Genomic DNA, 25861 nt, shown 5'->3' with positions numbered 1-25861 from the left:
CTTTCCTTAAATAATTTTATCTTTTACCGAGAAAAGGAAATGATAGTAATCATTCAGTTTTTTGCATATTATCATTTTTTAAAATTTACCAGATCTAATAAATGGTAACAGTATATACAGATACCAAAAGAGATTTAGTGGAAAATAAAAATAAAGAAAGACTTAACAATTGCCCTTGGGGCACTTAAAATTTAGTTGTTGAGAAAAGAAATGTATATACTTGGAATCAATAAACAATAAATGGTCATATGTGATCAAGTATCAAAAGTTCTAGAAGAATTTAAGAAAACACTGTACAATATGATTACTTAAAATGATGGAAAAAGATTATATATGTATGGCAGGCTTGTTAAAAGTATAGGGTATAATGTGATGGGATGGTACAAGATAACAAAGGCTCATTTTTTTTATCATGCTTTCCTATTCATCCAGCCTTTTTGAACTATTTATATGTCTCAAATGTTCTGTGCCCTTTGATACTTCCATACCTTTGCAGTATTTATGGTTTGCAGAATTCTCTTGTTTTTAATCCTGACAATTTTCTATCTTTTAAGACTGTTTACATATCCTTTCTTTCTTCTGTGAAGTCTTCCCTGAATTTTCTGGCCAGAGTTAGGGCTTTTTTTTTTTTTTTTTTTTTTTAAATCTAATATCCACATATGGAACATGTTTCTGTGTGTGTTTAGAGCCATTATCAAATTTTATCATTTATTTACTTGTTTGTGCTACATACTCACAAGGTTTGGGAACATGAGGACTTTGCCATATTTATCTCTGGATCACTGTGCCTGGTATAGTGATTTTGCATATGGGAGCACTTAATGAATGTGAGTACTGGGAAAGTCTGCCCAGAGGGAACTTGGGTGGTAAGAATAATTAACTTTGAGAATAGAGTTTATAATTTATCTGCATTTGGATATAAAAATGAATAAAAAAGTAGAATTTGTTGGAATGGAATAATTGTCAATAAAATATCTAAAATTGGTCTTTTAAAGCTCCCCATTTTCAAACATACTTTTTTTTTTTTTTTTTTAGTGCCTCCACTTCTCATTCAGAGAATTCAGTGCATACAAAATCAGCTTCTGTTGTGTCATCAGATTCCATTTCAACTTCTGCAGAGAACTTTTCTCCTGATTTGAGGGTATGTATGCCATTTTAAAGTTCTAATGAAGGACTTTATGTTAGTTGCTTGTTGCCAACATTAACAATAAAATTTTAATTAATCAGGAGAAACTAGTGGAGTGTTCTAAAACACCTCAATCTTTACAAAATATCCCAGACCAGGTCAGCATGTTATTTGTAAAAGAAAAAAATGTGTAATTTATTCCTAAGGCTGATACTTCTAAGTTCTTTACCAAAAGATAATTGATGGATTTCTTTGTGGTATAAAAGATTTTCATGATTACTCTTAAAGTTATGGCCAGTAATAACTAAGTACTACTTTATTGAGTACTTATTGTGTGCACAACATTGTTCCACAGGCTGTACATGAATTATGTCATTACCCCCACTAATTTTATTACATATGATAATTCATAGAGAGATTGAGTAATATGTTCAAGTTATCTTACCTAATAAATTATTTTACCAGTGTTCCAGCCCATGCAGTCTAATTGTGGAGCTATGTCACTTAAATACTATGTAATAGTATAGCAATTTGTACATTTATGAATTCATCTATTTTTCTATAACCACTTGCTTATGATTGATGGAGAAAATGAATTTCATGTGTGGTGTTAACCCCTGACCTTTACTTCAGAATCTTTAAAGATTTTAAACAATAAACATTTATTTTTATGGTTCTGGAAGTTGGGAAGTTCCAAGATCAAGTATTGGCAGATCCAGTGTTTGGTGAGGATATGCTTCCTGATTTATCTTTTCTTTGTATCCTCACATGGTAGAGAGCACCTTTATTCCAATCAAATGATTTCTTTTTTAGTGTTATACGATTTTAAGTAAGATATTAGTTATTTTCATGAATGGAATCATTTGCTATTGAGCATATATTGAGAATATCTTTTTTATTGAAACAACAATTTTAAATATAAAAAGACAGATTAGAAACATCTATAAAGACTTCTACATATTTGTTATTTCCTTTTGTGAAATTTTATAAAACACTGGGTGTAGCATGATTTTAAACATTATTAAAAATTATAAGGTATTATTTTATCTTCATAATCTGGATATGTGTTCTGCTAATTATGAGGGCTTCATTAGCTATTATCTTGAAGCATGACTTAGAATTAGGGAAGGGTTCATTGTTAATAGTGAATATGAATTCATTGTTGCCTCTCCTTAACTTGATACTACTTAAAAATATATATATTTTATGTCTATATTTAATTTCTGCTCATTTGCTACATTAAGAAAAATCCCACAAGGGCTTATTGGTTTCTTGATAATTTTGAAAAATTTTGTCCTACTTCTGGTCAGATCTTTTTAAAAAACGATGGTTTCTAACTTCATATTGTGACTAAGAAAGGACTTATACTAGGAATGAAGAAATGTTACTTTTACCACTTGTTTTTGCTTGCATTCTTAATATTATATTCTACTTGCTGTTTCCTGAGTTATTTTAAACAATTTACATATTCTTTTAGGGTTATTTTAGTTCAACTACTTAACTAGATTCATAGGTGAACTACAGTACATGGCAAGGTGCTGAAAGTGCATGGATGAAGAAAGTCTCCAGTGTCACTTTCTCTGCATGTAGTCCCTCTTTATTTCTTCAGGTCACCATATATACCACAAATAATGAGTGACTGGCTTATATCTGAACAAAATAAGGGCCATAATGTTAATCTTTACATAAATTATTGTAATTTTTATTAAACTTTTGATTTTAGATCAGTTTTAGATTTACAGAAAAAAGTATAACTACAGTTCCCATAGATTTCACATCTAGATTCTTCTATTATTAACATTTTACATTAGTATGGTACATATGTCACACATAGTAAGCTCATATTGACACACTGTTCTTAACTAAAGTTCATAATTTTTTAGATTTTTTTTTTAAACTGGATTTGTCTTTCGTTGTAAGATTCCATCCTTACCACGTTACATTTAGTAGTTATGTCTCCTAAGGCTTCTCTTACCTGTGACATTTGGTCAGACATTTTTTCTTTTTGATGGCTGTCAATTGAAGACTACTGGTTAGGTATTTTGTAGAGTGTGTGATTTTTTTTTTTTTTTTTTTTTTTTTTTACTCATTATAAGCTGGGCTTATGTGTTTGGGGGAGGAAGACCACAGAGGTAAAGTGCCATTTTCATTATATTATATGAAGATTATCAGCATGACTTATCACTCTTGATGTTAATCTTGATCACTTTGTTGAGGTAGTGTTAGGTTTATTTACTGGAGAATACTCCCATCCCCTTCACCCTGTACTGTTTACTCTTTGGAAAGAATTTGCTACACACAGCCCACCCTTAAGAAGTTATGCTCTGCCTCCTTGAGATGCCTCTACATGCATCTTTGGAATTCTTCTGCATGGAAGATTTATTTCTTCATGCAGAAGAAATAATATTTATTGACTTATTCAACCATTTATTTCATTATGGACTTGTGGATTTTTATGTGATAACGTTTGTTACAATCAAAACCAACCTACTTTGTCATTCCATTGTTTCAACTCCGCATTTGGAGATCTTGTGTCCCTCTGATGTACTCTTCTGTCACTGTCACCATCATTTCTTTCTCCTCTAACTCCTCTTCCTTAACACTTTTTAGCACTATAAAAGGCATATCATATATATTTTCTGCTCAATTTCTAGAATAATCATCCTTTTTTTCCCAAGGAATCCTATTTCCTTTTTATGGAGAATGGCATTAGAATCTAAGACTTTTTAGGATGTATATCTTAGCAATCATAAAATGTTAGTGTTTAGTTGGTTTAGGTGAAATTAACTGCAGATAACTTTGTGTTACTTTTTAACTGACCATGGTTTGGCTTTCTGGAATGAGGGGTTTGGTAATATAGTCTTGAAAGTTGTCATTCTCAGATTTTTTTGAAGATGGTTAACTTCTAGACTTTGAGTTTTCTACGTAGCCTCATTGTTTATCCCACCTGAGTGTCAACATTTTATAAGCTCCTTGAGTAGCAGCCTTTACACAGAAGTGCAGGAAACACAATGGCCTTGAAAAAGCAATCCACTTTCATTAACAATGTTACATCAAATTGTATAGGTTTTTTGCTACTGGTGCTATATAGTAGCACTCCCTGGAAAAGCATAGTAGCTATATATAAAAGCTTTTTCTATTAAGAATTTTTTCTATTAAAAAGCATAGCTACTATGCTTTTTTGTCTTTGTATCAATAAAGCAGAATAGCAAGTTGAATGGAGAACAGAGCTACCCTAGATATCTTGAACTTTTACTTAAATTCAATTGGAATTCTATTCCTATTACTTTTTTTTTTTCCCTTTCTTGTTAGCCTTGTTAACTTTGGGAAAAAAGTCTTATATGGGTATAATATAGTAAGTGTATTTCTGAAAAATGGAGCACAAATCCATATTTTAAAAGTTGAATCCTTTTTTCCTGAGTGACATCGTTGTAGAGTGCTTTCTCTTCGCTTCCATTGCTCTTCACTTGGCAGTTGAACTTTTTTAATTCCATTTAAAAAACTTAAAAAAGTCTTTTATGTAGAACTTTTAATAACACAAAATATTTAAATTAATTTTTAAAATTAGGTTTTTAAAAACTAGAACATATTTTTGAAGTTTGTCAGTGAAATTAAGAATCTAGGGAAATTGTGTCTAGGTTATTTATTCACTCACTGAAAAATACAATCATAAAATACAATATTTTAAAATTCAAATGTGTATCTCCATTTATTTATGTTATAATTTGTATAGCATTGGGTTTTAAGTAAAATAAGTTCCTCAAGAGAGGGTGATTGCGCTGGGCGTGGTGTTTTGCACGCCTGTAATCCCTGCGGCTCGGGAGGCTGAGATGGGAGGATAGCAAGTTCAAAGCCAGCCTCAGCAATGGTGAGGCACTAAGCAACTCAGTTGAGACCCTGTCTCTAAATAAAATATAAAATAGAGCTGGGGATGTGGCTCAGTTGCTGAGTGCCTCTGAGTTTAATCCCTAGTTCTTTTCCCCCTGACCGCCAAGAAAGAGGGTTATTGCAAGATGAGTTAGAAGTCAGACTATATAGTATTACCTTTCCTTTGTGAAGCCTGTGATATGGCCCTTAACTGGTCTACAATTCAGAATAAAATATTAAAAATGTAATTGAATTCTCTTTTATGTCTTTATTTTAAATATTTCCTTGTATATGTATAATAAGTGGAATAGTATAAATGGAATAGATATTTTTAAGGTGCTCCATATCTTTTCCTGGCTTGATACCTTATTTCTTCATATCACTAAATTATGTTCCTTTGTATGGATATATCACAGTTTGTTTATCCATTCACCTACTGAAGATTGCTTTAGAGTTTTGGCAGGAATGAACAGTTTTTAATTTATTTTCGGATTAAATTTGAAACTCTCTTGATACTTGGTGCATTAGTTTCCTAGGTCTGTTGTAACAGACTAGCTTAAAACAACATCAATTTATTGTCTTATAGTTCCAGAGGTTAGGAATCTGAGATCAAGGTGTTGGCAGGGTTGGTTCCTGCCAAAGACTGTTTTGAGGGACGGTCTGTTCCACGTCTCTTTCCCAGCTCCAGGTGAAGCTAGCAATGTTGGCATTCTTAGGTTTGTAGGTGCATCAAGTCAGTCTCTGCTTCTGTCTTTACATGACATTCCCTCTGTGTCTTCATATGGCTGTCTTCTGGAAAGAACAGCAATCGTACTGAATTTGGGGTGCATCCTATGATCTCATGAGCTCATCTTAAGTATATCTGCAGTGACGCTGTTTCCAATAAAGTCACATTCTGAGGTACTGACTGTTAGGTCTTCAACATACCTATATTGGAGGGCACAAACTGTAGCATAAAGTGCTGCTTTTGGGCTAGGGATGTGGCTCAAGCGGTAGCGCGCTTGCCTGGCATGCGTGTGGCCTGGGTTCGATCCTCAGCACCACATACAAACAAAGATGTTGTGTCCACCGAAACCTAAAGAAAATAAATATTAAAAAAAAGTTCTCTCTCTCTCTTTAAAAAAAAAATAAATAAAGTGTTGCTTTCTAGACTATTCATCTTTAAATGCTTGTCCATTTTTGTTGTTGTTATTGAATCACTAATGGTTGACATAATGCTATCCAGTCCTTGGTAGTTGTGGTTTCATCTGAAAAGTAAATTGCTCTGTCTGTGTTATAAAAAGAAAGGGCTTCCTAGTGCTGGAATTTGGATGTATTTTCAAATGTGTAACCAATAAAATGCATCCCAGAAGCCAGTCTGTGTCTCTACCCTGTTAAGATTTTTGTTTGTGTGGTTCATATGTTCACTTTGTGGTTTGTCAGTCAAGTTGTATAAAAAGTAGAAAAAATAAAACTGATGTAAACAGTTTTTAGTGGGGTTATCCAGCTTTTTTGCTTCTCAATTTTAGCACATAAAGAAAATATGGATGATAGTTTGTAGCTTGCACAGACTCATTTTTTCCTTTTAGGTGATTATTAGTGCTTTGCCAATTTCAGAAAAATTATTTCCTGTTTTTCTACAATCTTAACTATTCCTTGTGAAAAGTGACTCATAATCTTACTAGTTTTGAGATCAAGATTTCTCTAATAGTAATTTCTCTCTGTGTGTGTGTGTGTGTGTGTGTGTAAGAGAGTGAGAAGTACAAAAGTGAGAGAGAGGTAGGGAGAGAAGTGAGAGGCTAAAGTCACAGAGAATATTACTTAGTAGTTTGAAAATAATTTGATAGGATGGCATGGAAGAAAATCAAGGTTGAGGAGAGAGCAAAACTAAGTGAAATTTTAAAAAATGATCAATAGAACCTTGTGATGTTACTTATCTTGAATTAAAGATACTTTCATGTGAATGATAAAACACCTTATGAATTAGTCTGGCATTGCTCTCTTGCTTTCCCAAACACCTTTAAGAAAGGCCAGTCCCTGGTGTTTTTGAGTTCCCCTCTTGTTTTGACCTTTGTCTCTTCGTTGAATCTTCATCTCTCTCTTCTTCCATTATTGACATTGAAGATCAGATTTCTTTGAAGCAGAAATCATCAAGTATTTATATAATCACGTCTGTTTTATAAGCTTAGCATCAAATTTGATCACTTTTTCTTTTTCTTTTTTAGTTGTAGATGGACACAATACTTTTTATTTTATTTGTATGTGGTGCTGAGGATTGAACCCAGTGCCTCACAAGTGCTAGGTGAGCGCTCTACCACTGAGCCACAACCCCTGATCACTTTTTCTAATGTAGCATATTCCTTTTTTATTTCAGCTACCATAGAGTAACCCGGGACTTTTCTGTTTCTGTCTTAGATCATTTCACCTTTATCATTCAGTTCTGTGCATCTTCTTGACCATGCCATCTGCCTCCATCAGAGGCTTGCAGTGATTTTCTTTACATGACTGGTCAAGTCTAAAATCCTTACCCCCATCCCAGTATTTTATTATAAAGATTCTTAAGTATTCGGCAGAGTTTACAAGGAACTTCACTAAATTCGTCATCCAAATCCTGCCATTAACATCTTACTGGACTTGTTTTTATCTCATACCCACCATCTGCACATCCCTCTATCCATCTGTTCATCAGCTTGCTTTTTGATGCATTTCAGTATAAATTTCAGATATTATTACAGTCAAAACTAAATACTTCTGCATCCAAATTAGAGTTAAACATTATATATAGTTTTTCTTTTGCTGTAAAATTTATATTGCAAGAAGTGCTAAAACCTTGACACACATTCTGTGAATTTAGAATAATGCATGCATATGTGTGCATTGACCCTTATCAAGATATAGAACTTGCCAGTATCACCGCTCTTTCCTTCAGACTGCTTTCTCAGTTTGCATTACTATTCTTGCCCCCATAGCAACTATTGTTCTGAGTCCCTCTCCCACCATAGGCTACTTGTCTGTTGTAGAATTTCCTGTAAATGGACTTATACAGTATGGACATTTTTGCTAAAGACTTCTTCAGTAAATTTCAGATTTTTCACCCTATTTATTGAAACCCTTCACTAGAATTCCCTAAACTTTCACTCTGTTTTTATTTCTCGAACAAACTCCTTTATTCTCTCAGGCAAACATTACAGTTATTCTGTTAATTTTCCCAGGTCAGATTCTTGGAATATTTCTGCATTTTCCTTTCATAATCTTTCCATGTGCAACATTTTTTCCAGAGTACTGTGTGTTATTTATGTCTTTTGATGTAATTAATTAGAAGAAATTTTTATCAAATTTTGATAATTGGTCTGAATTATTATTATTATTTTACAACACTGAGTTCATATTTCAGTCCATAGAAATATTGGGAAAAAAAAGGTTTGCTGCTTTCTTTAGACTAGTCAGATGCTTGCTGTTCTGTAGCTACATCTTGGATTAGTTCAGTATTCAGGAGGGGGCATTGATTGATTTATGGTTCCCTATATGGTATGTTATCTTAAATACTAATCCCTTGTATATTTTAGAGTAGAGGAACAAACACCATGTGAATATGCCATTGTGAGAAAACAACAGACTTCTGTTGATGCTTCTGTTAAGTGAATAAAAATATTTACATTTTAACAGTATTTTGAAATTTTGAAAATCTCTTTTTCATAAAGCAGTTATCCTATTTGTAGTTGCAAACCTGTAAGATGGGAAACAATATTGTCTTAATAATATAATTGAATGAGTAATGATGAAACTAAAATGCAGACTTTAGTGGTAGTGAATGAGTGGTTTGCTTTGAAGAGGGAGGTAAAGGATATGAAACCTGAATCTTGTGGTACCCATGTACCACAAACTCCTTATATAAATTTTAAATTTGATTTCCTTTTTTCAACTGGATTTAGGCTTGAGGTTCTTCTTTCCCTCTCCCTTTTCAAAAAAGGATTTTCTGGGATGTATTTTCTGAGATCTGAAAATTACTTGCTGTTGCCATTAAACATCACAGAAGGAATTCAGAGCTCTGATGACATGTTCTTGTCTTCTAGAATATGGTAAAATCAGATAATTCTGAAGCTTATCTTAATTCCTTTGAAGATAATTTGTCTTATTTTTTTCTGCCTATATTTTTGTAGTTTCTCTTTTGAATTCAAAAAAATTTATCAAAGTACACCTAGGTATGTTTCTGTTCATTGGTTTTGTGTGGTACATAGTAAACTATTTAATCAACAAACTTAGAAAATATTTCTTTATCTCAAAAGCACATTCTTCAATTATATGTTAGACTTTTTAGTCCTATTGCTTTGATTTTTTTTGAAAATAGCATTCTTGATTCTTTATCACTTTCCCCCCACAATTTTTTTCCTTCAAATTTAGAGCAATTTTCACATCTGCATTCAACATTCATGTTTTTTTCTGAGTAATTAATTCAGTTCTTTAGCTCCATATAGACTTTTTTCTCATTACATTTTAGTGTTTTCTTGCAGTCTTTATTATTTTATTTATTTTTCTTATCCCATTTATATTATTATATGTTATATAATAATATATATGGGATAAGAATATAATATATATATAATATAACATATATAATATATTATAATATATAATATTACATATATATATACATACATATATATATATATATATATATATATATATATTAGTTGTAGATGGACACAATACCTTTATTTTGTTCATTTATTTATTTTTTTATGTGGTGCTGAGGATCGAACCCAGTGCCTCACACAAGTGTGAGACAAGCGCTCTACCACTGAGCCACGACTCCAGCCCTCTTATTTCTTTTCTTAAAAGGCTTTATTTAGAATTATAATTTCCATGTTACCATGTGCCTTTTCCAGAACCACTCTTCTCTCTCGTATGCACACATATATTTTCTGGAAGTCAGATTAATCTGTGGAATGTGGAAAATAGACTACTAAGTCATTAATCTTTGAATTTCTGATTGAAATGGTAGACTGAGGGAAGGATGAAGCATTTTTTTTCTATAATCTTTTGTTTCACATGTGGAATAATTTTTTTCAGTGTATTGTTGTGTTATTTATATCTGTTATAATGTGCTAATTTTATAATTAGAAATTTTTGGCAGATTTTGATAATTGGTCTGAATTATTATTATTTGACAACACTAAGTACATTTTATGTGTTAACACTGATATAAATTTTTTAAATGTATTAACTCATTTAGTTTTTATGACAACCCTATTGTAAAGTACTATAATTACCATTTAATAGAAATAGAGAAGTTGCAAACTTTACCTAAGAGGACCTAGCTTAGTATGTGACCCAGTGAGGATGTGAACCCAGGAAGTTTGTGGTTTTTTTTTTACATATTGCAAGTTTTTATTATTATTTTTTTAATGATTATTACAGGTTGGCCTGCCTTCCCTCCTTCTTTCTTTCCCTTCTTTTATAACTATATGAAAGACTATGTCAAGGACTGATAACTAGATAGCATTTTATAAAGGTTACCTTTAAAGATGATCTTTCTTGAGTTTTAGGATATGACATATAAAATATTTATATGTACATTGTATTCTGGTTCTTACATTTTGCATTAAAATGATAAGAAAATTGTTGAAGTTTTGAAAGAATGAATTTGAATTATGAGTTTGCTGAAGATATGTGAATTTGTTCTTGTAATACTTAGCTATTGGCATTGCATTATTATTGTGAATGTTGGATTATGACAGTAATGTCTTAACACATTTATCTAATTCTCCCTAAGCACCTGTCATAAACTAAGGAATGACTTGATCATCAAGAAGAATTAGATTCATTACATTTGTTCTGCCCAATAAAGGGGCTACTATACCTGTAGCTACCTTGTGCCTGAAATGTGGCTGGTCTGGATTGAGATGTGCCATAAGTATAGAATATACCCTGGATATATTAGTATGATAAAAAAGGAAAAGAAAGTAAAATTTCTCATTAATACTTTAAATATATCTTTTACATGTTGAAATGACAATACTTTGGAAATATTGGATTAAAGAATGTATATTCAATTTTTCTCATTTTTATTTTTGTAATGTAGCTACTAGATAATTAAAATTTATATATGTGCCTCGTGTTGTATTTCTGTTGAGTAATCAAAGGTGTCTAAGATGAGTTAGCTCTTCTCTAGGAGTCTGATAGGGAAGAAAACCAACAGGCATTTAGAATGGTATGGGAAGTGAGATAGGAGCTCAGGCATAGGAAATATCTGAACCAGTTTTGATGGTCTTCAAAAGGTGACCTAGGGGCTGGGGTTGTGGCTCAGAGGCAGAGCGCTCACCTACAATGCATGAGGCACCGGGTTCAATCCTCAGCACCACATAAAAATAAAGATATTGTGTCCACCTGTAACTAAAAAATAAATATTAAAGAAAGGTGACCTATAATGCAATGGTAATTTTTTTCTTTTTAGTTTTGAGGTGTTTAATTAAATTTTTTAGATGGAAGGAAATAAATGACAAAAGCTAAGCATTTTTTTTCAAAAAAATTTTTGTTAATTTTTTTTTTCCTCATGGTATTGGCTCTCTGTGTAATGAAATAAATCAAGGCTGAAGAAGGATGTCTGGATTTAGTCCCAGAGGCCACCATTCTTTGTCTTCTCCCTGCTGCTTTGTACAGGCAAATGGATGGTAGTGCCATTTGCTAGTTGGGACACAGATCAGTTTTAGGTCTATTAAGTTCATATTTTCTGTAGTACACCCAGATGGAGGTTAATGTTAGGTGGTTGAATGTGTGGAACCAGAGCCTAAAAAATGTCTGGGTTGGCAATATAGATGTAGGTAAACGTAAGTAAGTCATGGTAGGTATGAATCAGTAAGGGTTGAGTAACATGAATAATGAATCTAGGGTAAACACATGAGAAACAGGCAAGGTGAGGAAAAGGAGCATAAAAGCCACTGACAAAGAATGCCCAGAGAGGGAGGAGTTTAGCCAAGGTAGCTTTCAAGAAGCAGTAAGTACAGACAAATGTGTGCTTCTTTTTCTTTTTTCTTTTTAAATTATACTTTCATTTTAAGATAAAACAGATTAACATGCAGTAGTAATAAACTACATATTCAGTATATCCTTTACCCAGTTAGTTCTCCTGATGATAATATTTTGTAAAACAATAATCTAGGATTAGTACAACCAAGATATGTGTATAGAGATGGTCAAGTTCTGAACAATTTGATCACCACAGGGATTGCCCCTGATGTTATATTATAGCCATACTCACTTCTCTCTTGGTCTCCTTTTTTGTCCTTAACCCCTGGCAGCAGCTTGTGTGTGTGTGTGTGTGTGTGTGTGTGTGTATACAAATATAACTTCACATGTTGTACAGGCCACACTGTAATTTTTGTAATTTGATTTAAAGTAGTAATTGTGATATGATGTTATAAATTTAAGAAAAGCATACTCACTTGAAACTTGAATGAAAAGTTAGCCTTTGAATTTAAAAAAAAAGTGTTTCTTTTCTTGTTCCTCTCTCCCCTGACATCCAGGTCCTGAGGGAATCTAACAAATTAGCAGAAATGGAAGAACCACCCTTGCTTCCAGGAGAAAATATTAAAGATATGGGTCTGTAATGGTATTTTTTGTTTTATTTCCTCCTCCTTTCTGACTGCAGATTATTCAGTTCTCTTGGCACACAGAGAATAAACTGGTAACACTTATTCCCTGCAGCCTTCAAACCTCTAGTTTGTTCTGCAAGCCTCTGCTTGCACCTGGTGATAGTGTTCATGTTTGGGCTACTGGAAAATAGGAAAAGTGAATTTTACCCAATTTCATCTCTGGTTTGTTTTATTTTTTTTTAATGTAGGTGGATTTATTTTTAATTGTTGTTGAATTTCATGAAGGAAAATTTTATTTTTTTGAATTACTACATTAACATGGGATTGTATATGAAAACATTGAATTGTCACTCAAGACACATTCTCTCATGCTTGCCTCCTTTATGTTTTTTTTTTTTTCTTTTCTTCTCTGAATAAAGTCAAGTCAATTTTTGGATGAAAATACTTACCTCCATTGCAAAATAAGGTATTTGTAGAAAGATGCCTTTCTCTGTTCAGCTGGAAACTCAAAATGATCATCTAAACTGTATTTTTATCCCCATGCTCTAGCTTTATTTTTGATAATTTACACAATACTTATAGATTTTTGAGAAAGAACATGTTTATTTATTTACAGATCAAAATACTTTTTTTAGCTAAAGAAGATCAAAGTAGATATCATTTTCATTTTATTATCAATAATATTTAAAAAAAAAGGATTTAATGAATGCTACATTTGCCCTGGCTAGGTGTCATTTTCTTGTGTACAGATAAGCCAATGGAAAAAACTACTACCCTCTAAATGGATGGTCATTAACTGCTAAATTTAGGTTTTTAGCCTTAGCAGGGTTTTTGTCTCTTGTTGCTCTTAACACAATTGAATAACCTTCCCCTGTCTTTTTTTTTCTTCTTATCATTGTGTGTGCACTAAGCTCTCAATCTGTGGAATAATTTACTGAGCTATCATCATTGAATGTTATGACAATAGTCATTGTCTGCTTGAATTCTCATTTAGTCATTCTCAGAGTTAATAGTCTTAAGATATTAATCCTATTTGTTAGATGAGGTACACAAAACATAGGGGGATTACCTCAATAATAAAGTGATATCTAGCACTGTTGACAGTTTCTTTTTTCCTATTCTGAGCCTCATGTCTATGCTACTTCCACTGAAATATCTGAACTTAACAAAAGACTTTCAAGTTACCATTCAAGTCTCTTTCATTGGTTTTTCTTCAATACTAATAATACTAATACTAATAATACCAATACTAATATCAATACTAAGACTAGACCTTGACCCATTTTCCTTTTCCCATTTATATACTATTTCAGTTGATCATATCCAAATTAATGATCTCTCATATATTGGTTGATGACTGTTAGATCTGTATTTCTGTCTGAGCCTCTGTCCTAATGCATGCCTAGTAGAAATATAAGTACAAACCCTTGTATTTGTATAGTACTTTGAATAATTTTAGAGTAAAGAGGAAGGAGTCCATTATACATCTAACAAATAGGATTAATATCTTAAGACTATTAACTCTGAGAATGACTAAATGAGAATGCAAGCAGACAGTAACTATTATCATAACATTCAATGATGATAGCTCAGAAATTATTCCACAGATTGAGAGCTTAGTATACACACAATGCTGAAAAGTTAAAAAAAAAAAAAAAAAGACTGGGGAGGTTATTCAATTGTATTAAGAGCAAGAAGAGCATTATACATGGACTTCTTCCTCTTTACTCTAAAATTATTCAAAGTACTATACAAATACAAGGGTGAACATATTTTATATATAGAGTTATGAAAACTTGTGCTGTAAATAGGCAATAATGAGTATAATACATTCCACTATTGTCATGTATGTAAAAAATAAATGAATAAATAAATAAATAAAAGAGGAAGGAGTCCAAAAGGGACACATCTTGTGGTGGGTTATAGGATAAAAAGAATAATTTTACTTGTGCAAGTTAGAAAACTAGTTCTTAAAGGAATCCAGAAAATATTTAGGTTTTCCTCTAAATGAAACATACTTTGGAAATAGTGGTTAAAAATGTATCTCATACTTGAGCCTTCCTTAGGGAATCATTTTAAGGTTAGAAATGATTGTTGAAAAATCAGCCCCATTTCAAATTCCATACGAAATCCTTCAAAGTGATGAATAAGAAGAAAAGGCAGGAAGTTGCATTATCCTATTAAACATATTTCATGACCCCAAGCTTTCCCAGAAGAAGCCTCTTGAAAGGTTCTTGAAAAGTTGTGGCTCCACAAAATTGTACCTTCTTTAATTGGAATGATAGAGAGATTCCTTTATAATGGTGTCGCATGTACTTATATTTAAAGACTTAAAAGAACCCTCATATTGGTCATTATGACCTCTGCCATTTTTTAATTTTTTTTAATTCTTTAAAAAAAATGTTCTGAGTAGTTATTTATGACAGTAGAATACCTTTTGACACATTGTACACAGGTCATTGTACAATTTCTCATTCCTCTGGCAGTACATGGTGCAGAATCACTCTGGTCATGTACTCATACATGTATATAGGGTAATAATATCCATCTCATTCCACCATACTTCCCCCCTCTTTTCTCCTCCTATCCCCTCTACTCCCCCCCCCCCTTATGGATCAGTATCTGGAGAATATTATACTAAGCAAAATAAGCCCAAACCCCAAAAAACAAAGGCCGAATGTTTTCTTCTCTGCCATTTTAAATAATATTTTCAGCTAGTGGTTTCTGAATTATCCTGCTTTATCAATTAATGCATGCTTTAAAAAATAAAAATGTCATATAGATTCATTGTTTATTTCTTAATAAAACATTGCTTGTGATCATTTCTCTACTAAGTTGGACATCAGTTGATTGGTCAGGAATAAAATATCCCCTTATAATTGTTTTGTGTACATTTCTTTTCACCTACAATATTTCCCCCAGGAATATAATCAGATCAGAAATTTCTGATATTATATATTTGGGGTTTTATATTTTTAGAGATACATTGACAAACTGAACTGGGCAAGAAGACCAGGAGATCAGCAAAGTGGTCTAGGACCTGAAATGATAAATGCTTATTGTGTCTCGATACATTTTCCATCATTGCCATCATTACCAGTGCTCCTCTGCCCTGCTACTCCAGCCATAGCACTTGTTTTATCCAACATGGATAGCAGGCATCTCTGTTTTCTTCTGTTGTCTCAGTGGAAGACATATACTTCTACCTCTTCAGTTTTTAGGCATAAATCAGAATAATTTTACAAGATGAGAAAGCTGTTTTTAATAAGTATAGAATGTAAATTGAATGTTTTGCTTTTCAGCCAAAGATGTAACTTACATCTGTCCATTTACTGGTGCTGTAAGAGGAACTCTGACTGTCACGAATTACAGGTTATATTTCAAAAGCATGGAACGGGTAAGACTTGTTGGATTTGATTTTTGTATGTATGTATGTGTGTGTGTTGTTTGCAGCCAGGTTTGTTTATTTGTGATCATTTTTAATTAAAGAATTTCTGGCTGGGTGCAGCGGCATGCCTGTAATCCCAGCGGCTTAGAAGGCTAAGACAGTAGGATCACAAGTTCAAAGCTAGCTTCAGCAAAAAGCAAGGAACCAACCAACTCAGTGAGACACTGTCTCTAAACAGAAAAATACAAAATAGGGCTGGGATATGGCTTAGTGGTTGAGTGCTCCTGAGTTTAATTCCCAGTACAAAAAAAAAAAAAAAAAATCTGAAAGAAATTTTATTCTTTCTTTTTTTTGGTACTTGGGATAGAGAACCCCAGTGCTTTGTACATGCTAGGCAAGTCCTCTACCACTGAGAAAGGTGTACTTCCTATCCTCTGATTAAGATTTCTATCTTTAATTATAATTGTGCTTAGTCTTTTTTTTTTTTTCCTTTTAGGACCCCCCATTTGTTTTAGATGCTTCTCTTGGTGTTATAAGTAGAGTAGAAAAAATTGGTGGTGCTTCTAGTCGAGGTGAAAATTCTTATGGACTGGAAACTGTGTGCAAGGTAAATTTCATAATGTGTGTAACTTATTTGGATTAAAACATTGTCTACTAAATATAACCTATAATTGGAAACTGGTTTTAAAAATGTTATATGGAAATACTAGAAATATCTTTCTAGTAAAAGAAAACATTGACATTTACCACTGTGTATAGATATTTAATACCATTTACTGCTTCCCAGGTGGCTATTGTACTTATTATGGCCCAGTTAGCACCTTAGCACATTTCAATTTCAGATCACTTTGTTCCTTTAGTTTTTATTATTATTGTTGTTATTTTTTGCTGTTCTATCTGTGCTCAAAGTAAAAGAAACAACATATGTATAAATCAAAATACTTTCTTGTGATAATTGTCAAAGTTTTGTGAATCTGTTATTACATTATTTAGTAATTATTTTCATTGTAGTCAGAAGGGCTCTGTGAGTGTGGTAGCTGTCAGCCATGTCTCAAGCATATTGTTTCTTGATCACTTTTCTGCAGTCTAATAGTAACTAGAACATAAAATATAAGAGGATATAAAACGAACTGACTTTAAAATCTTGGTTATTTTAAATGTTTTTTTCCTATAGAATTAAGACCATTATCCATAAACAAACATTTGTAGGGCTCCTGCTGTGATAGTTTCAGAGAACTCCTATGGTTAACAGAGTGATTCTGAGTAATTTGAATAGTTTTAAAGATATTTACTGGGGGGAAACCAAGACTCCTCAAGATCTCAGCTTCAGTTTCCACATATGGATATTTTGAAATACAGTAAATTTAGCATTCCGGTTTTGGGCAAAATTTGTAATATACATTGTTTTTTAAAAAATATCTTTTTAGTTGTAGATGGACTCAACAACTATTTAACTTATTTATTGTGTTTGTGTGTGTGTGTGTGTGTGTGTGTGTTTAAATGTGTGCTAAGGATGGAACCCAGTGCCTCACATGTGCGGGCAAATGCTTTACCACTGAGCCACAATGATACCCTGGTTTGTGGGTGGAATATTATTTAGTGTCTCCATGTTTGGTATTATATTATGAGATATAATACAGATATTTTGAATTTTTCTTAGGTTATAGCATTTAAATCAAGTGGATAGTCTTGAAGATATTCTTAATCTCTATTTTTTTCTAAGTGCTCTTGAGAATCAATAAACCAGAACATGAATATCTGAATTCAGCCTAAGCATAGAAAATTGGAGTACAAATAATGGAAAACAGTCCTGGTCTTTAGATCTGATTATAGAGCCTGGATGGTAGCAACCTAACTATTCAGAATTTTCCTGCCAGTAGGTGGAACTTGACTTACCACTGGACAGAAGATGTTTGGCAAAGTTTGGTTCTCTTAGTTTAACAGGGGACTTATCAAGAGAAGTTCAAATGATGAAAGTGAGTCCTGGGAAGAGGTAGTAAAATAGGAAAATGATTTCCAGATATCATGGAAAGTAACAACCATTAATTAGGATTTTAATGGAAGTTCATGACAGAAAGTAGGCATTCACAGGGAAGGACATATGTTGCTAATGTGCCCTACTCATGATATTAAGCTTCAGATACATTATGTGTAATCTCCAGTCCATATGTGGATTGCTGCCTCTAACTGACCTGTGTTGAGTTCACAAGTCCATAAGCATAGGGGAATTTTCTGCCCTCTGAATTCTGCCTTTTTTTAGAATGTCTTGTGTTTCTCATTTCTCCTGGTGAACCATTCTAATCTGCCTCCTTCCAGACATTACTATATATATATATATTTGTATTTCAAATTTATAGATTTTAACATTTTACAAGATCATTCCACATAAACTTATTTATTCATTAAGTAAAAAGTGATCAAACAGTGATTAATTTGTATCTAAAATATTTTCTAGGATATTAGGAATTTACGATTTGCTCATAAACCTGAGGGGCGAACAAGAAGATCCATATTTGAGAATCTAATGAAATATGCATTTCCTGTCTCTAATAACCTGGTAAAATGTTTCTTATCTTTAGAAAATAATATTATAATTACTGATATAAATAAACTTGATTAGGCTATCTACATTTCTACATTTTTGTCCCTGCTTTGACATTTAACCAGATATATAGTTAAAGTTAATCTAATCTCTTGGGCCAGTTTCTTTAGATATGAAATGAGGAAGATGTACTAGTTCATTTCCAAGGTCCATTCCAGCATGAACATTCTATAATTATATGATCTTTCTATACAGAATATTTCCATGATGAAATGCTATAATTGAACTTCATTAGGATTTGAAATTTCAAATTTATAGGATTTGAAATATTTTCAGTTGAGAGCTACAGTTAAGATTAGCAATTTGGGAGGGAAGTGGGGATGAATAGTAAGTTTCTACTATGTGCTATTAGGAAGTTTTGTGACAGTGTTAGGCTCCCTCATTTATGTAATATTATTTCACTTTCATACTAGCCCTATTTATCCCTATTTTAGAGGTGAACCAGGATCAAGTATGCATTTAATTCAAGGGCATAGCTAGTAGAGAATAGACTTGGGAATCAACACTGATTCTCTGACTACATTTTTAATTTTTTTTTTAACATTATAGTTGTTTCTATTATTATGTCTATAAAATGATAAATTGAAAGCCAAAAAATAAAAAGTTTATTCTGTGTAGTTTAGAAAATATAGCATAAATTTAATAGCTGTTTACTGTTATATGTTACTGTCCAACTAATTCTATCAAAAGATGTGATTTTGGAAAATGTAATATTTCAATTATTTAGACGTAAACCTGCAAAGCTACTATATATATATCTAAAGGAGATGTGATGATAAGATAGTATTTGATAAATTTTGTCAGGTGGTTCTGTGTGCCTTATATACTTTAAAAAATATGTAAAAACCAATACTTTTAAAAATATAGAACAAAAACTAAAAGGACAATATAAAAAGGTGCCAATACACAATATTCTTGCAGATAAGTAATGAAAATTTTGAGTGTAAAGATATATTCTGATTCATTACCTTCTTAAATATCTTTTAACTCTGCTTATTATTTTGTAGCCTCTTTTTGCTTTTGAATACAAAGAAGTATTCCCAGAAAATGGGTGGAAGCTATATGATTCTCTTTTAGAGTATAGAAGGCAGGTATGTACTTCTTGTTTTAGGTTTAGTATTTTATATTTTTTTTCATTGTAAAGAAGATTTCATGGGTAGAAGTAAACAACTTTTTAGGATTTTGTTATTAAATGAAAGTTAATACTGATTGTTTGACTTCCTTTTATTTTCTTTGAATTGCTTTCCAGGATATGCCAGTGATCTTTTATTTATCTTATCTCAGGCTTATAAGTACTAGTTTATTTAAAAATATTTAATAGATATAAAGATAAAAATAAATACAGGCAAATTTTAATTATATATCATCTAGTATTATTCTCTCAGATTTTTCTTTTTGGATATCCTATAATTTAATTCTGAAAACATTTCTTAATAATTTTAGGGAGCAGTTCTTATAATTTACCTCCATATACAGTTTTGAAAATTTTATACATTTTCACAGAAGTCACGGTATACTTCCTATTTTCATGTGCTAAAAGCCACCATTGATTTACTTTGGTCAGTAACCATAATAAGATTAACCCCTCCACATTTTGGCATTAATTTATCGTATTTTATATGCAGATCAAAATTTAACTCCTGTTTGGTAGCCTTCTCATATACTTATTGTCCTACTTTGATTCAGTTTGATAATATTTACTAATGCCTGCTTGCCCCTTTTTATTCTATCTACCATTTCTATGCTAAAACCACCTTCTAATTCTTCACCAATACTAGCAGCTTTTGAAGGAATAATCTCTCTTATTTCCTTGAGGGAAGGCACTGCATTTGTTTTCTCATGGTGTATCCTTAGAATGTAGCAGTGCTTGGCATGTAGTAGACAATATCTCTTGAATGAATAAATGTATGAATGAAGCATAAGAGAGTATTCTGCTTATAGTTTGTGCTCTGTAAATATTTGTTAAGTAAAAAATACTTTTATTTACCACAACATGTGTGCATGTGTGCTGTGAGTGTACACATACACACACAAATATATATACATATATATATGCTAGGCTTTTCTTAGGTACTTTGTATATATTTATTAATTTCATCTTCATAATTAGGTAGTTACTAATATTATCTGCATAGCATATGAGTGAACTGAGGCACAGATCATTGAGTAATTTGCCCAAAGAAACACAACTACTATGTATGGAAACCAGGATTTGAATTCAGGAAGTCTAGCTCCAGAACCATGTTCCTCACCATTATCTTTTTTTCCAATATCAAAATAACTTTTTTAAAAATTGGGTTTCTGCTGCTAAGAGACTATTACTTCTTGAAGAGAAAATTGTCCAGAGTAGTTATAATAAAGATTTCACTTCTTACAGAGAAATGTGTTTGTAGTTATCAGATAACTGGAAGAATATAATTTAAAAATTAACTCTAATTGTAACTGAGGAGGATGTTTTCATTTAGGTATGACTCAAGGAACATTTGTAGTTTATTTCCTTTATTGATACAGACACACATTATACTATATTTAATGACTTAATTAATATTAACATTTTGCTACAAAAAACACAGATCCCTACATTAGAATGTCTCATCCTAAAAGCATGGTCACCATAGGCACATTGCTCTTCTAGTAGTTTCAGAGATGGATAGTAGAAGTATGAGAGTTTGAAAATGATGGCTACTTCTGGGTTTTTCAATTAATAATTCGTGTTATATTTTATTTCATGTGTAGGGAATTCCAAATGAAAGCTGGAGAATAACTAAGATAAATGAACGATATGAACTTTGTGATACATACCCTGCCTTGTTGGTTGTACCATCAAATATTCCTGATGAAGAATTAAAGAGAGTGGCATCCTTTAGGTCAAGGGGCCGCATCCCAGTAAGTATGATGCTTTGATGACACTGCAAAAGTTTTAATATTCTACCTCATGCTGAGATTGATGAATTGGGGAATTGGGTGCAGAATAAAAATAGCTAATGGCTAAAAGTACTTAATAGGGATACTGGAGATGGAGTTATTTAATAAAATGAAATCTGTTAATTTAAATTTTAAATAATAAAACTGCAAAATGAAAACAGAATTTCGTGGTTCTTAACTTGAAAATGTTTGCTGTGGTATCACTCACTGTTTCTTTGTTATATATTCTTTAGTCACAATGATAAATGTTCTTTTCCATTAATACCAAGAAAGAAAACTTTACAAGTTTACAATGAATAACTGGGTCTAGAAAGATCATCTCAAATTATTTTAAGTTCAGAATTTTCATAGATTCTGAAGACTTCAGAGTTGGGCAGATTTACTGATTAAAAAAAAAAACTTTAAAAGCAGGCTTTACTTAGTCCTGTTTTAATGTATTTTCTTATAAAACTGCACTTCCCAATAAACCGTGACTTACATAAATCAGTATGTGATTAAGAATTAGACCAACTTTTGCACATGCCAGAGTTGGCTTGAAAGATAATAATTTTTCTGGATACTGTGAGCTGTCCTTTTATGGCGAGGCTTTGGATTCAGTTGGAAAGCAGAGCTTCAGAGAGGACTGTTTTTAAAGAAACATTAAAAACAGAAGCATATAAAGGGTGTGTTCCCATTTTCACCTGTAAGGTTTTATCTTGGATTCATCCTGAAAGTCAAGCCACAATCACTCGATGTAGCCAGCCCATGGTAGGAGTGAGTGGGAAGCGAAACAAAGATGATGAAAAATACCTTCAAGCCATCATGGATTCCAATGCCCAGTCTCACAAAATCTTTATATTTGATGCCCGACCAAGTGTTAATGCTGTTGCCAATAAGGTGAGATTGTCTTTCAGTAATTAAGAATGTAATTGTGCGTTTCTTAAATCAGATGAATTTGACAGGAGCCCATGTAGTAAAAAGTAAAAAACCTCCAGGCTTTTCAGTGGTAAATAGGGAGTTTCTAATTTTGGCTCTTCTATTTGATGATGTGATTTTTAGTCGTTATTTAATCTTTTTAAGATTGCAGTTTATATGCATTATAGAAGAATTGGTTAATACAGATAAGCAAAAAGAAGAAAATAGTTTTGAACACCGCCAATTCTGTAACTGAGAAACACCACTAAACTTTGCTTATACTTTCAGACCAGTGTGTATACATATTCATGTATATTTGAAACAAATTGGAATTTTAGTTCCTTTTCTTAAAAATTAACACAGTATATTTCTAGGTAGTAGAAATTAATCTATAATATCATTTTAAGCCACAATAACCAATTATACCAAACCATTGTTGGCTATTTAAGCTTTTTGCTTGCTTTTTTGCTATTAGGAACAGTGATTGGACAATCAACCCTTTAATTAAATTGTGAAAGATGTTCTTATTTCCATTCTGCTTTGCTTTTTGAGAGCATTGTGAGATCTAGCTATTCTTTATTAAACTGTAAATATATTCCTTAAAGGAAACAAGGAAGAGCATGGCCTCCTAAATCATAAATTCTTCAGTTATAGGGCATAAAAATAAAATGAGATAATGTGTAAATGAAACCCTTAGTGCAAGAACTGGTATATATTCTTAGAGTAATTGCTAGTCCTTCCTAAGCTTTATGCCATGGATAAACAGGAATGAGACTTAGGATCCTTCTCTAGGATCAGAGGAGAATAAAGAACAGAAAAGTTGGCAGGGTGAAATGTTAAATTCTTTAATATTATCAAAAAGCATCCCTATGCATAGTTCACTGTGCACAGATCCCTGTTTCAATTGATGAAAGTATAAACCCTTATTTACTAAGGTTACAGCACATTTTTATTTGTAGTAGCTTAATGAATTACTGTGTGACAATTTTGTATAGCCATGACCCATGTCAAGAATTAAAACTTTTTCAGCCTCATTAAGGCTTACATGAATGCTTTGCTCCAATTTCACCTTCTACTCCTGACAAAAGTAATGACTCTAATTTTTAAATAATTCTTTTCATGCATTTCTTTATATTTTTATCCCAAAGTATGCATCCATAGGCTTTATTTTTTAGGCTTACCTTTTAAAATATTACTCAATAAGTTTCTTAATCTGTAGTCCTCCCTTTACCCATGTATTGCTTATATTTTATCTGTAGATTTCTCACAGCCCACACTTGGCTGGTTGCATCATAATGTGTCCATCATTCTTCTGGTCCCCTGAATTTCTGTCAAATGAATCCAGAGGTTTTCAGATTTAGATTCAGTCCCTTTAGCAGGACTATAGGTGGTACACCATGAGGCACATGGGGTATTAGCGGCTATTGATGCTCAGTGCCTAGATACATTAAAACACTGATGGTTACAAAATGGTGGTGTTCTATTATTAAAGTATCACTGTGAACTCATGTATTTATAGTTAGCATTTTCTAATCTTTTACAAATATACTGTTTTTTAAAGAGAGAGAGAGAATTTTAATATTTTTTTTTTTTTAATTTTCGGCGGACACAACATCTTTGTTCGTATGTGGTGCTGAGGATCGAACCCGGGCCACACGCATGCCAGGCGAGCGCGCTACCACTTGAGCCACATCCCCAGCCCCAACAAATATACTTTTTTTTTTAACCATACGATTTATTTTTATTTTTTTTTTTAGTCATACATGACAGCAGAATGTATTTTGACATATAATACATACATGGAATGTACATACATCAATCCTATTGTCTATTCTATTTTGCTGCCCTTCATATCCTCCCTACTCCTCCATATATACTTTTTTGAAGTAAAAAATTTTCTCATCTTTGGTCAGAGGCAGGCTTTTCAACTTATCTTCGGAGTTAGTAATTACTATGGTTTGGAGAAGTGTCCGTCCCTCTAAGGCCCATGTGTTCAGCCTTGGTCTGTAACCCAAAGCCCTTTTGGGAGGTGCTGAGGGCCTAAGTTGCTGGGCTAGCTTTAAGAAGTGGGGAGCCTACTGGCAGGTTTTCACGCAGTTGGGGGCATGTCCTTAAAGGGAATGTGTAACTGTGGCATCTTCCTCTTTCACTTGCCTGCCATGAAGTAAATGGTTTTGCTTCTCCATGTGTTCCTGCCATGATGTGTTGCCTAAGCACAAGCCTAAAAGAAGTGGAGTCAACTGATTATGAAGTCAAACCTCTAAAATTGTGAGCCAAAGTAGACTTTTTCTCTTTATAATTTAATTATCTCAAATATTTGTTATACTAACAAAAAGCTGACACAAGAAGCTGTCTAGTATAATAGAATATACCAAATTCATCAGGAAATCTTGTATATGTTCTGCCCCAGATGGGAAGAATCATTTCTTCAAGAAGTACTGGTTTCTGTTGGTAGGAAATGGTATTTCAAATCATGATCTGTTGCTAAGGATGCTCACTTATTAATTGGCTTGGTTCTGTTTCTAGGTCTTTTCAGTGGACAAGAAAATTATATCTGTATTGTCACAATATATAGCCTTTACATATTTTCACTTTTATACATAGACCTTTCCCTTCTATGTTTTGTTTCTGTAATTAGCTGTATACATTCATCTTTCTGTTTCTAATGATTTTACATCCACAGATTTGAAACTGTTTATTTTGTTTTGGCTTTTGGTACTGGGGATTGAACTCACAGGTGCTTTACCACTGAGCCACATCCCCAGCCTTTTTTATTTTTTATTTTGAGACTGGGTCTTACTAACTTGCTGAGGGTCTAAGTTGCTGGGGCTGGCTTTAAACTTTTGATCCCCCTGTTTCAGCCTCATGAGCTGCTGGGATTAAAGTAGTGTGCCACCGTGCCCAGCTGAAAATATTTTTTTAAAAGTTGCATGTATATCAAATAAGTATACTTTTTTCTTGTCATTATTTCCTAAATAGTACAGTATAACAACTATTTGCTTAGAATTTACATTAGGTACTAATATTTAATTAGATACTAAGTCATCTGAACAGGAGATGTGCACAGGTCATCTGCAAATACCATGTCATTTTATGTGAGACACTTGAGCATCCATGGATTTGAGGGATCCTGGAGTCAGTTCTCTACGGATATTGAGGGATAAGGATATTAAAACCAATGTAGCCACTTTTTTCTATTTATGTCTTTCTAGTCCCTCCCATTTTGGGGGGTATTCTGAAGTTTGTTCTCTAGTATTTCAGCAAGGGTGCAGGGGAACAACATTCTCTAAGCTGCTTGCTGATAGAATTTTTTTTTTTTAATAATGGAAAATCACTTTTACTATATATATAGTCCACAGCTCACAGTTGATTTTCCTGAGTACCTGAAATACATTATTCCATTTTCTTTTGGCATAATGTTTTAACAAGTTTGAAAAAATTCTCTAAGTCACTGATTTTGTGTGAATATCCAAAGGATTTTTTTTTTC

The 25861-nt window shown here is 32.6% G+C and overlaps 1 protein-coding gene across 9 annotated transcripts in view; it reads left to right on the top strand.

The window, feature by feature from the left end:
• Nucleotides 1–25861, top strand: part of Mtmr2 (myotubularin related protein 2) — a 76028-nt gene that overhangs the window by 36696 nt on the left and 13471 nt on the right. For all 9 annotated transcript variants that reach the window (XM_046462359.2, XM_046462361.2, XM_046462364.2 and 6 more), the window contains 8 exons: nt 1036–1141; nt 12496–12571; nt 15867–15961; nt 16449–16559; nt 18408–18509; nt 19562–19645; nt 21291–21440; nt 22167–22355. In XM_046462359.2, coding sequence (XP_046318315.1) covers nt 1036–1141; nt 12496–12571; nt 15867–15961; nt 16449–16559; nt 18408–18509; nt 19562–19645; nt 21291–21440; nt 22167–22355 — 913 coding nt within the window. The remainder of the gene's footprint in view (nt 1–1035; nt 1142–12495; nt 12572–15866; nt 15962–16448; nt 16560–18407; nt 18510–19561; nt 19646–21290; nt 21441–22166; nt 22356–25861) is intronic.

This window comes from Marmota monax, unplaced genomic scaffold (assembly GCF_021218885.2).
Source record: "Marmota monax isolate L192 unplaced genomic scaffold, Marmota_monax_Labrador192_F-V1.1 WCK01_AAM20220418_F8-fsc00104, whole genome shotgun sequence".
NCBI classification, from domain to species: Eukaryota; Metazoa; Chordata; class Mammalia; order Rodentia; family Sciuridae; genus Marmota; species Marmota monax.
Note: the sequence above shows the minus strand (reverse complement) of the source record. Positions and strands in the feature narration are given on the sequence as shown.